This window comes from Colossoma macropomum, unplaced genomic scaffold (assembly GCF_904425465.1).
Source record: "Colossoma macropomum unplaced genomic scaffold, Colossoma_macropomum, whole genome shotgun sequence".
Classification (NCBI taxonomy): domain Eukaryota; kingdom Metazoa; phylum Chordata; class Actinopteri; order Characiformes; family Serrasalmidae; genus Colossoma; species Colossoma macropomum.
The window spans coordinates 9,791,311-9,803,936 of record NW_023494805.1 but is presented as its reverse complement, the minus strand read 5'-3'; the positions used below and the strand labels follow the sequence as shown (position 1 = coordinate 9,803,936).

General features: G+C 42.0%; 1 protein-coding gene across 5 annotated transcripts; it reads right to left on the bottom strand.

The window, feature by feature from the left end:
* Positions 1 to 1,320: 1,320 nt before the first annotated feature.
* On the bottom strand, positions 1,321 to 12,071 carry ss18 (SS18 subunit of BAF chromatin remodeling complex). Of its 5 annotated transcripts, XM_036596614.1 has the most exons (11): positions 11,707 to 12,071; positions 9,316 to 9,392; positions 8,963 to 9,047; positions 7,962 to 8,100; positions 6,962 to 7,186; positions 6,596 to 6,757; positions 6,282 to 6,359; positions 5,106 to 5,228; positions 3,415 to 3,545; positions 2,657 to 2,719; positions 1,321 to 1,441 (listed from the first exon to the last, which is right to left on the bottom strand). In XM_036596614.1, exons 1-10 carry the CDS (start codon positions 11,773 to 11,775, stop codon positions 2,702 to 2,704), a joined length of 1,107 nt encoding a protein of 368 aa, XP_036452507.1. In that variant the 5' UTR covers positions 11,776 to 12,071; the 3' UTR covers positions 1,321 to 1,441; positions 2,657 to 2,701. The 5 variants fall into 5 exon arrangements, 4 of the variants coding, with proteins under 4 accessions (XP_036452507.1, XP_036452506.1, XP_036452503.1 ...); XM_036596613.1 differs by having other exon boundaries at positions 1,322 to 2,719; XM_036596612.1 differs by lacking the exon at positions 2,657 to 2,719 and having other exon boundaries at positions 1,339 to 1,441.
* Positions 12,072 to 12,626: the final 555 nt, after the last annotated feature.

Here is a 12,626-nt window from a genome sequence, read left to right as displayed (position 1 = left end):
GCCTACGATGCATATGAAAACGGGGGGAAAAAAGCTGTACATGCTGCAAAGGACAAATTTTATTTAAACCTCTGTAACGTTACAGTCTTGGAATATTCACATTCAAAGGCCAAAGACCAAATTCATCATTAAAACAAAGAAACAAACAAAAACAAATGAAATAAAAAAAATAATATTAAGTTCCCCACATCATGAGAACTGCAAACAGTTGCTGGTGCCATATGACTGAATTCCAAGTCCATTTTCCCTCGTCTCTCGGTTCCGTTACCCCGATTTGAATGCCACACCTCACTGTCCACTCTTGGGGAAATTTCATGTACAGCCGAGTCGTTGCACTTAAAACGAAGTGGCCCCCTGTGGACAATCAACATGCGAGCCACCAGAGTAGCAGATGGGTTTAATCAAGGTTCAGCATGGTGGGTAGGAACCAAAGACATTAAACTACAGAAGGGACAACATTTTTGAGAGGGTAAAAAAAAGAAACCAATATAGACACATTTAAGAAGAAAAGTACAATATTTAGAGCTAAGTTTCCAAATCCTCAGTACAAAGAGCTCTATCGGGAAAACATAAAATACATTTGTACATCACGACAGAACTTTGACCTCGACATGTAAGAAGAATATTCCCTGTGCAAGATCATCTCTCTGGGCCCCTCCGCCTTCCTCAAGCATTATTATTGCTTCATCTAAATAAATTTTCACATGATGGAGTGAAGTGATGGTTACTAACACACTGCAACAGGAACATGACTTGATGCTGCAGTTTATCAAAATCCCCCACTGGTTGTGGAAATTATTCTGTAAGGCAGCTCTGATTTCTCTTTAAGGCATTGCTGCTTTCGAGATGGCTTTTGAAGAATCTGGTTAAATAGAGATCTCAGGATTGTGAAGGAACTGGAACCGAATAAAGCCTCATTAAAAAGGTACAGCAAGTATACTTTCACGTTTCAGGCTCACTGCTGAAATAGCTCGCCATATGATCGTAACCTGCACTGCTGGCACCACTGCAGGGTCTCATTACAGACCATGAGCCTGGCCGTCATCAATGTAGTATTTCATACAATGTACTGGTCTTGTCAGACATTGTGTGGAATCAAAGAACCTCTGCAAAAATCAGAATGAAAGTGTGGGGACAAACCAACATGACTTACATATGGCTACCAAACAATACCATTAAAAGCAAGAGTGCAGACAGTATGAGTCACTGAATGTGTGGATATGAAGAGGATTTTTGTGAACGTGTATATGAGCAGGCATCAGTCTGGGGGTGAAATAAAGAGGGCATCCATCTCTTCATAATTTAGAAAAGTGAAGTGGAACAGGGTTGAAAGTCTCAGAGAGCGGTAGCCCTTCCGCAGGTCCAGAAAGACAGCGCCACAGAGACGCTCGAACAGGAAGAATAGCGGCTGACTTTACTGCTGGTAGTTGCCGTACTGACCCTGTGAACAAGCAACAAGAACGCAGGAGAGTGTGAGCTTCTCTTTTCTTTATCCTCAAATACCTTCCTCGATGCTGACAGAGGCTTCACGCTGGCTATTCACGTAGCGCTTCAGCATTTTTAAAGTGCATTTATTATGAGCGGCACCTATACAAATGTCAACGTATGTGAAAACAGCAGTTTTTGTTCAAAACAGAAGAGCATGACGTTAACAGAGGCTGACGCTTTTCCCCTGAGATCTTTTTGATAGCATCCTCTTTTTTTGGGGTCCATAAGAACAAAAAGCTTCAACATATCTTGACATTGGTATGAGCAGGATCATAATAAAAACTTAGCATTACTGACAAAGAAAATTAGAAAAAGCAAGAGCTACTTTAAAAGTATTACTTTGTAGTTTTAACTGAGACCGACTGAGAACATGCTTAGTAAATCCTACCTCTGAAAATCTGAAATTCAATCATCACAATTCAAAGTTAAGATTAGATACAGTGTAAATAAATAGTCGTTAGACAAGGTAGTGTCATATAGGTGAATTCTGACCTTTCGTCAGCTGTGACAACGTTAGTTACATCAGGTGTTGGAAGCATTCACAGGTTTCTTTAACAGTTTGTTGACTATATTTAACCAGTAGGTGGCAGCAATGCCATGAATGAGACATGTGAATGTTGAGAGAGAGAGAGAGAGAGAGAGAGAGAGAGAGAGAGAGAGAGAGAGAGAGAGAGAGAGAGAGAGAGAGATCGATCAAGAAAGACAGAGAGCGAGCACATGTCAAATTATGAAGTGGGAAAATTTTTTTTGGGTTGTTTTCCATCTGCCATTTTCAGCATTTTTAGTATTTTACATGGAGATTTCTAAACAGGGGTCGAAAAATGGCTTGACAATCTTCTAACGCTTTGAACAATCAATTAGAAAAATTAATGAGTAGACGGACACCACAGTGTTCAGGGTTTGGATGTTTTGCAACTTTTACGTTAGTCATAATTAATCACAAGCCACAAAAGCAATCATTTATAACCAGTCAGTTTTGCCCAGTACGTCATCTTCCTCAAAAAATGGACCTGAGAATTATTTCGACCCCTGATTACAAAAGAATGTAAAATAAAAGATCAGAAAATGAAGAAAACAGAACAGGAGGGAAGGGAGGGGAGGGGGAAAAAAAAGGCCAGGAGTCAAAACGTCTAGATTTGACAATGGCATTCTTCATGGCAACCATTACCTTTGCTTCTTACAGATCTAGTCAGGGGTTGAAATACTGGGTCCGCTATTTCCTCATGTGCCCCTGAATGTTCAAAGATAGAGATATGAAAGGAACACTGTGGCCTCTCACTGAGGGCCACTGAGAAATACAGGAAGCACCGAGTTCTGTGTGCGTGTGGCTCAGCAATAACAGAACCAGGTTTTGTGACGATCAAGAGCTTTCTGTACAGTGATTTTAACCCTTTAATTAAACCCAAAGCTCAGTGTGATTACCATGCACCCTTTCAGCAGGAAAAGTACTCTGTGCTTCCATCAGCTTCTAAAACAGAACAAAACTCGATCCCTCTAAGCAAGTAAGGCTTCAGCCCAGTCCGTATTGGAGGTAATTTGCTAGTCTGCTCATTTATTCTGCTCCAGTACTGAACTCACCTGGGTCAGACAGTCTGTTCCACAGCCCCTGATTACCTGGCTATGTTTTACTGGGAGCTGGAACAGCTACTGAGCAAGGCTGCTGCAATAAGCTTGTTTCCAGTAATAAGACAATATTAGTATTTTTACAAACAAGCCATGTGCTGAGCCTGAAAAATGTGCCAATTCAGAACTGGAACATAATGAAAAAGTGGACTGGCTTAGTTAAGGACTGGGTTGAACAGACCAGTGCTGAAGAATGCAAACAGTTTACTTACCACTGAAAATCAGGATCATGTTCCATAGGAAAGCTGATCTATGCAAATATATTAAAAGGCCCTAACTAATTTCTTTCCCCATTTGCCTTACCTGGTCATAGCCGTATGGGCGCTGCGGTTGGCCTTGTGGAGGTCCAGGCTGAGGCTGCCTGTAGGCTGCATACTGCTGCCCTTGGCCCGGCGGGTAATTGGGGTACTGTCCAGGACCACCCTGAGAGGGCCCTAGAAGACAAGCCGAAGATAATCAAGGTCAGTACTGCACTAGTGAGCTAATCACTACTCCAGCACAAAACCCCCACCACCACTTTTGCCTGTGCCCATTCTAAAAATGGACAAAAGGTACAAATTTCAGCCTGGAAGACAAACAATACCAATGTTTTTAACAACGCATTGTACATTTGTTCATTTTTATAGGTCACTGCATATCCTATAGTGCCAAAAAAACACAAGTAATCTTAAGGAGACTTGCTTAACTTAATGCAGTTTCACGCAAGTATGTGATAGTTTAGGCATGAAGTTTTCACAACGCAAACAGATAGGCTATAAGCAATCACTACTTTATATCTCCAATGCAAAACTACAGATTAAAGAAACAAACTTCAGACATCACAAATGTCTTGGCTGACTGACTACATTTGGGTTATGAGGGAAAATTGCCTAAATAAGATTTTTTTTGGCAAACCAACACATTAAATAAGTATAGTTTGTGTAGGCAACAGAAAGTCAACATTGTCTCTTTTTAAACGGTGGCTTTTGGGAACTGAACGCAACTCCCAAGCTCTCTCAAACACGTTTTGTGCCTTTTCCTAATTGTTTGTTGAAGTTACATATGAAAGTCAAACAAGCTTACTTCTATTCAAAATAATGGCATCTGGGAATCAAATGCAACGCTGCCCCAGAGCAAATCAATCAGTATACTGGCTCTGATGAGCAAGAGGAAGAGGAGTAGTAGTAGGAGGAAGGCCAGCTCCGAACAGCACTGCATATAATTATGGCAGCAGACCCACAAGGAGCATGCTGCCCTGCTAATGTGGCCCAACATCAAGGAGTCCATAAAGCTTGATTTAAAAAAGCCCAGGCTCATTAAGACTGACGTGGGCCGGCCGAGCGCTCGGCCATTTACGGAACACACTGGGCCCGCTCTGATTCTCCTCATTCAAAACGAGCCCACGCAGGATCATTAGGTGCGCTGGACCATCTTAACCTTGTGGGGGCTCGGGAGAGCGTCTTCCAGATGGTGCCCGTAGCTTTGCAGTGCAAGTGTGTGCGTGCGCGATTCTCCAGCAGCTCATTATTAAGATGTGAGAGGCCTCCGGCTCAGCCAGAGAAAGAGGGAGAGACAAGCTGACAGGATTAGAGGAGGTAGGAAAAGAAAGAAAGGAAAAAAAAAAGGAGCGAGGGATGAAGACGAAGAGTTCCCACTCCCACTTGCGGTGCTTGGAGCCATAACCTCTCCCGTCCACAGTGAGAAAGGCATTCTACATACAGTATGTAATACTTCATCACTCACTTTCTTCCTCCTCAACACATTTTGCTCTCTCACATCCACAGACTACCCTTCTACATTTTTAAATGTAGAAAAAGTGAAGATAAAAGACACGTTGCATCTGTTTCTCAGAGTGCAAAGCAAGAGAAGACACTCCTAATATCCAAGTAGAATCACCCTAATCCTGCCAATGCCCGAACTAAATCAGACAACTACCTCCACCTCGCATTATCTTGATGCTGTGCAGTTTTAAGCACGCTCTACTCTGGAAGCGCTCCGGGTGCCGCAGAACTCACCATAACCCTGCTGTTGGCCCGGGTAGCCCTGCTGCGCTGGATACTGCTGCTGGGTTGGGTAGCCCTGTGGCTGGGGAGGACCTTGCTGGTAGGCTTCTTGCTGCTGAGCATACTGAGAGTTTCCTACACAAGAGAGGGAAAGAATAAATTCACTGCATTATTCCTGATTATTTTATAATTCCTAGCTCCTTTTTAAAATGTCTTATTGAGTAAATAAAACAAATGGCAAAAAACACTAACTCACAATAAGAACCACAACAATAGTAATGACAATAAGCATGAGACCAACTGCTGTATACGTTAGGGTGACAGAAAATGTACATACTGACCACTGTTACTGTGTCAAAACAAATGTTTCCACCCAAATACTCTTGGCCTCAAGACAACGCAACTACAAAGATCAGTCTTCTACAAAAGCACACCGAAGTCCCAGTTCAGAACCTCAGCTGAAGCTACACCTGTGGGCATCAACCTATATCAGGAATTCACAAGCTAGGATAACTGTCCACTTACAATCTTCTGTGTCAGTTAGCTCAAAGACCACCAGGTGGCACTCTCATGCTGTTCTGCACCGATACCCTCACACTGAAATTGCACTAATCCAGCACATCTTTAGGCATACATGTTGTTAGCCCACTACTAGGCTAAAAGCTTTACTCCTCTACACAATCTGTTGTATATGATGTACATAATGTTCGTCTTGGAATCATGTCTGTTGTATATTTGAGCTGTTTACGGGTCAAAAGGCCAAATTTCCGTTCTTCCCATGGATAATAAAATTGATCTTGAATCTTCAATATGATTTTAACAAGGTTTTCTCCAATCTTGGTATTCTTAGCATGTGAAAAAAAAACAAAAACTTGCAATGTCCCTTTACAAATGGACTTGAAATGCCCTTTAAAGCCACAGCACTGCACAAAGCATGGAAAGCACAAAACTCATCTAATCCTAAAGTAAGACACTCTTATGGCACCAATAAACCTACAGGCAAACATGGAGCTCTACTGACATGAACAGGCCAAGATGGAGCTTGACAGATTAAAGCACAGGAGTAGACCTATGAGAGGTGCAGGTGTACAGGGTGTACATAAAGTGTCACGTGATAAAGATTCTACAGGGGATTCGTAAAGGGTATGACAAGATGATAAGGACAATACAGATGGCAAGGTCTCCTACCCTCTGGTGCCCCCTGGCCTCCATGGCTGTATTGTTCTCCATAGTAGTCCTCCTGGCCTGGGTACTGCTGTGGAGGCCCTACAAAAACAATACAGATCTTTAGTTTAGAGCCACAAGAATATATTGTAAAGAAACATCAATACAACTGTGATCCTCTACAACAACAAACATTAATACACAGATCAGAATATAGTTCTGTAATGGATTTATGCTAATATGAGGAAAAAAGGGGGAAAAAATGTTATTTTTTTTGTTACTTGTACTGCAACAGAAGAGCCTGCCTATAACAGGGAGACAGTAAATATATATCAAACCTTGCTGAGGTGGCCTGTATGGAGGCATGGGCCTCTGTCCCATCACATGGTTACCCTGGCCCATCATACCCATTGGGTTCTGCTGACCCTGGTAATGCTGCCCGCCACCACCAGGGGGCATGTTGTACTGCTGAGAGGGAGGCTGCTGGTGCATCATTGGACCTGAACAGAAAGAAAAAAATAAATTTAAAAAATTTAATGGCAAGGTTAGAAAAACTTAAATCCAGCCCATTGAGATGCCATTATCACACTGGTGAGAGTACACATTCACAGGTGCATCAGTAATAGTGAATGACAGAAGGTAATGTACACATTACTTTCCACAATCTACATCAAGTCACGTTAATCACATAAAGTAGAGAGCACCTTGGTTGGGCTGCATGTTCATGCTGGGTCTGGGTCCATAGCTGCCCATCGGCTGGCCCTGGCTCATGTTCATCTGGCCCTGGCTGGGCATGCCCTGCGAAGAGGGCACGGCGTGATTGTAGGCCCCCATTGAGCCGTGGCTACTGGGAGGTATGTTCATGGAGCCACTGGGCATGGTGGGAGGCTGGTTTGGACCAGGGCCCTGCATGGGCATGTGGTTGGGACCTGGAAAGAAAACACACTAGGTTTGTGATGACTATGTGAAAAATGTAGACTTTTTTGGAGGCAGACTATTCTTTTTTTAATTCTTTCCTTAGCTGGTGAATGCAGGAGTAAGCCAGATAGGTAACACTGCTGCTAGGAAGTCAAATAACTTACTTCAACCATTTAACAGTAGGAGCTATATTAAAATAATCATTACAGTGGTAGTAGCCAAACAACAGAAACAATGAGAAAAAGCTAAAGTTAGCAAAGCAGCTGGCTATGCAGAGACACTATTTTCATTCTTATCTTCTTCGGCTGAAAAACTTGTCTCTGGCATCCATTTGGTCCTGAATAAAGACAGAATCACTGTTTTCTTTACTTTGCTGTTTGACGACCAAGTTGAGAGGTTACACTTATGCCAGCTTGGTTGCGTTTATTAGCCTTAAGATCAGTGGCTAAGCTACCAGTGAGGACTGGTTAACACCACAGAGACACCAAACATGTCTTAGGTGATCACTTAGCATAGCCAGATCACTCTTTGAAAATATATTTCAGCGGTACTATTGACTATTGAATTAAATCTCATAGCATATGAGAAACCAGGCTTTATGTATGAAAAAACTTGATCTAAAATTATACCGAACACAGATCTGGTGCAACAGTGCAACCAAAACAGCACAGAGCACAAAGAGCTGGTGACATCATCACCCAGCGCTCATTCAGAGGGGAGCCCGCAGCGTTGCTAAGCGACAGCAAGATGAAGACAGAGCTGCAGAGTAGGACAGCGCTCTCTTACCAGGCATCTGGCCGTTCATCTGGTTCTGCATGTGTGGAGCAGGGGGGCCGTCTGACGGCATGCTGTGGCCATGGGGAGGCTGCGGAGGGGGGCCGCTCTGATTCATTCCCCCTGACATGGGCATGTTCTGGGTGGGTGGCTGTGGAGGGAGTTGCTCCGTTAATCAGACTTCCAATAACCAAATCAAATTAGGTTTTAAGGCGCCGCGGCTGCAACTGCACTTTGCACATCTAGAATCTTATCTATGCAGACCTCAACTACAGAACATAGTAAATACCAAAGACACCTAAAGCATGTTATGTTAAATTATGAATGCATTTCTTCCATGAACGTAGTACCATCTATGTGTATATTCCAATCGTAGTCTTGTGTCAGTCTGTGACAAGACTTATTTTGGCACGTGATTTCAGGGACCACTTCACTCCATCAATTACTGGATCTCTGCTAATTGTAATAAACAGCAATATTCTAGCTAATCTCAAAATCTTCACATGCATTCAACACCCTGGAATAAACTTAGGTGATACTGCACACATAGAACTCTTTCTATCTTCAATCTTAGGATAAACAGCACACTTCTTTTTCCACTCTGGCTGTTTGGACAGAACTATCAGCTGGAATTAACAAGAAAACGTTAGACCCTTTTAATAAACCCTCACAGTTGTCAGTGCAAGAGAAGGTATTACATCAGTGCTTCTGAACCCCAGTTCTCAACAGAAGTGTGCGGTTTCTGAAATCAGCTTTGCATATTCTTGTTTCCTCACTGCCCAACTCCTAATTCAACTCATCCAGTATCTGGGTTACATAAAGCCCTTTATGATCTGTCTTAGGTGTGCTAAGGCAGAGCAAACACAAAATTGTGGAGACCGTAGAAGTCAAAGGACTGGAACTCAGAGCCACTGCATTACAGTATGTGTTTATGTCCCTTGGACTGCTTTGGGCCATCTTTAGATGAGACGAAAAACTGGAGGAATTCACACAAAAACAACGTTGGTACTCACAGCTGGTAGAAGAGACTGCATGTTCTGATTGGAGTCTGCTATTGTGGCCAAGTAGACCAAATTTCTGTGAAGCATTTGCTGGTAACTGTAAAGACAAACAGAGTACAAAGTATATTGTTTTAGTGCCATTAAACAGCATATCACAATCAGCAAAAGCCATCACCTGTGAACATAAAGCACAACAGCATTGTGGCATCTTGACAAAGAGCATTGACATACATGAGGAGCACCTGCCTGAGCTGCCATACATGCAGATGTGCATGAGATTGTATTGTCAAAAAACAATAAATTACATCTCGAAGAATATCAATGTATTAACTGTTTATGTTGTAAGATATTAAAGAGGAACTCACTGTGAACATTCTGCCGTTTTTCCTTTGCTTTGGAAGTCCATGATACACTGAATCAACTGATTGTTTTCATCGAGAAGCTGTTAAAAAACAGACATTTGAAAATATTATTCAATTTCACTTTAAATCAATCTCAGTAAATGGTTTAAAGATGCCCAAAACAACCCTAGCAAACATGGAGCTTTAAAAGATGGCATGATACCTTTCCAATACCGATAATGAAACCTTGAGTATCATCCAATACCAGGCCAATATTTTATTTCCTTAAACACTACTACGCTTTAAAATGAGCTGCTTTTGATCGTGAATTATTTAATATCTTAAATGTAGCATCTAAAAGTACGTCATAATGCTCAAACTACTCAAAAAAACTCTGTACTATCCCAAAAGAAGAAACACACTGCCAACACGATACAGTAAAATTAGTTTTGTCATATCACGTACAAGATTAGATCGGGTTCGTTCACTTCCACCCCTCTGATTTCTAGCATTTACTGCAGTATCGGCCAGATACCAATACCCATCAACACTGATACGCCATCTCTAATGGAAACCTAAGTATTCTGTGTTTAAAGACCTGATTACAGCCTGAACACCTGCAAAACATTTGGAAGGGATAAAACAGACAGATTAGGGGAACAACCTCTTCTAAATAGTACAGCACAGCAAAATTAAGGTAACTTATGTTACGAAATGATCAGGGCTGGGTTTAGCAAAAGCATCTCAGCACAAAGATGATTTTTAAGTGGTAGAAAAGGAGTAGAAGGAGCATCACAGTGAACTCTCTCTGTACCCGTTAAGATGATGTTAATATTAAGATGCTTTTGGGAAATTGGGCCCAGGATAGTCCTGAGCAAGCCAACCAGTTTTGTTTCAGTCATGTTCAATACACGTTACATGCCCAAACGTTTGTAGACAACAACTCATCTGGCACTTCATTTGAAATCAAGAGTGTTAAAGGGGAAATCCACTAATTATTTAAAATTTCTGTATAATTCAGAGGTTGAGATGTAAGCAAAGCCATTCAGAGTGGTCTGATGTGAAATTATTAACAGTAAAGAACCGTGCCAAATTAGGTTTCTGTACAGCGTTGATAAGAACCAGGGGACACAATATGTACCGTGAGAATATAGCCATTTCATTTACTACTCAAATAATGGTAAATCTGGAAAAGTATGTTTTCTTCTTTAGGGGATAATTTGCCTCACAACCCTGTGAGTTACATGTACCTCTCCCCCATGAATGAATGACTTAAAAATATACGTTCCCTACTGCAAAACCTTGGGTAAACAATGAAAACAATGTCTCATCAGGTAGCAGCTTCATAACCATGTGATAACTTTTTGCAAGATAGCTTCTAGCGGCATTAAACACTACAGACGTCTGGTTCCCATCATCCCCACTGTGAACTCTGACTCAGTAAGTTAGCTAAGTTTGTCTAGAAGGGAGTATTTCACATCAAACCACTCTGAAAGACTTTGTTTATATCTTAACCATTTAATCACGCAGAGACAGAAAATCGGTAGTGTTTCTCTTTAAAAGGATCCCATTGTCAGTGCTTTTTAATGAAGCTTGTGTCCACTGGGCGCAGCCTAAAGTAGCTGAATTGATTAATTAGAATTGGTGTCTTAATACTTTTGGACAGCTTGTAATACGTGTTGATGTCAATACCCCAGCACTGCCAAAGCCCGATACACACACATAAGGCAACAAGTAGACCGCCGCTAGCAGCTAATGCTACCGCTAGCTTGCCACAGACTGAATTCGTGCTTTCGTTTCAAATCCTCTCCGGTAACTTAACGTTATTTGACAGCGCTGTTTATCACGTTCAACAGGAAAAAAAAAAAAAAAAAAACAAACAAAAAAAACAAATAAGCCGCCACGCAGAGAGATAAACGACCGGGCTTTGGCACGGACGGCGGCGGTTTTGCTGCTGGGTGCTAACTGTTAGCTAACAAATACGAAGCTTAAATCCGCTTCTTGTTCGAATTTTCCCGTTCCACCTTAAATGCCGCAGTAATTACATTGTGGCGCCTCAGGCGTCAGAACCCAACCGATGCGCTATTTAAGGTGGAACGGAAAAATTCGAACAAGAAGCTGGCGAATAGGAAGCCGACTTCAGCCTCGCCTAACAAAAGACAGCTAGCTATCGCTAGCGCGTTCAATTCGCCACGAAAGGGAAAACTACGCCTTCAGTGAGCCAGTTAGCATTTGTGAGGATAAAAAACAACATTTTAGGAAACGCTGCATTCGTTTAAGCCGAATATGAGGCGCCTTGTTGTGGGCGGTTTTAGTGCAGTACGTCAGCTAACGTTAGCTTAGCTCGGTTAGATACCCAGCTGGCTACCTGGCCATAGCAACCCACTAGCATCGTTTTGTGGTTAAAACAGTCACCTTTTGAATCCCCGCGGGTGTAATGTCGCCCTTGGCGCGTTGTCTGTGAGGTGCGAAAGCCACCGACATGGTGATACTGTGAAGTAAAAAGGAGGAAAACGCTGATAAAAACTATTCCGCATTAATTTCTCACTGCTCGCCTTAAAAAATCTCCCACATATAACGTTACGGCGCAGACCGGCGCGCTCAACTGCCGTCCTGTTTTAGGGGGTCCTCGAATCGTACTTTATGTCGTCCTTTAAACGCTGGGATTGACAGCGGTTTACAGTTAAAATTTATGTAAGTAAAAATAAATAGTACGATTTTTAATGAACGAGATGTGTCGTTGATTCAAAACCCGCACACGCTCCGACAACGTCGTGTCGTGTCCCCCCTCCGGAGATGGTTTAGTCCTAAACTCAGCCACAAGCAAGCCCATAAAGCAGGCTATGGTGGTTGACTTAACTGCGTATTAAATTAATATTTTCCTAAAGTACGCATTAAACGTAACCCTTCTTTTTTGCTTCTGATTATGAACGTCTGTTTAAAGTCATAATAAGCTTTGGGGAAAACATTGGCGAAGCTTAAAACGTAGTTTTGTTTTCCTGTGCTGGTCACGCCACTTCTAGATTAGACTCGGTGCTCAGTGCTGAGCTGCGTTTTGAAGATGGCGGGAATTTAATCATGTGGTGCAAAATTGTGAAAAACAGCAAGTTAACAGGAGAACTCGAGTCAGTGCTCAAGCATGAATCCTAAAGCTTCAGAAATCCTGATAAAGTATAAACTAAATTTAAGCAATTTGTGACAAAAGGCATTGAATTGACTGACGTTACTGGTTTAACATAGAAGTTGAATGTGCTAATCTGAAAACTTCCACATTAAAATTAGATGGAAATTCCACTGAAGAAGCTGATTCCAGAGTAACTTAAGGCTTTGGATAT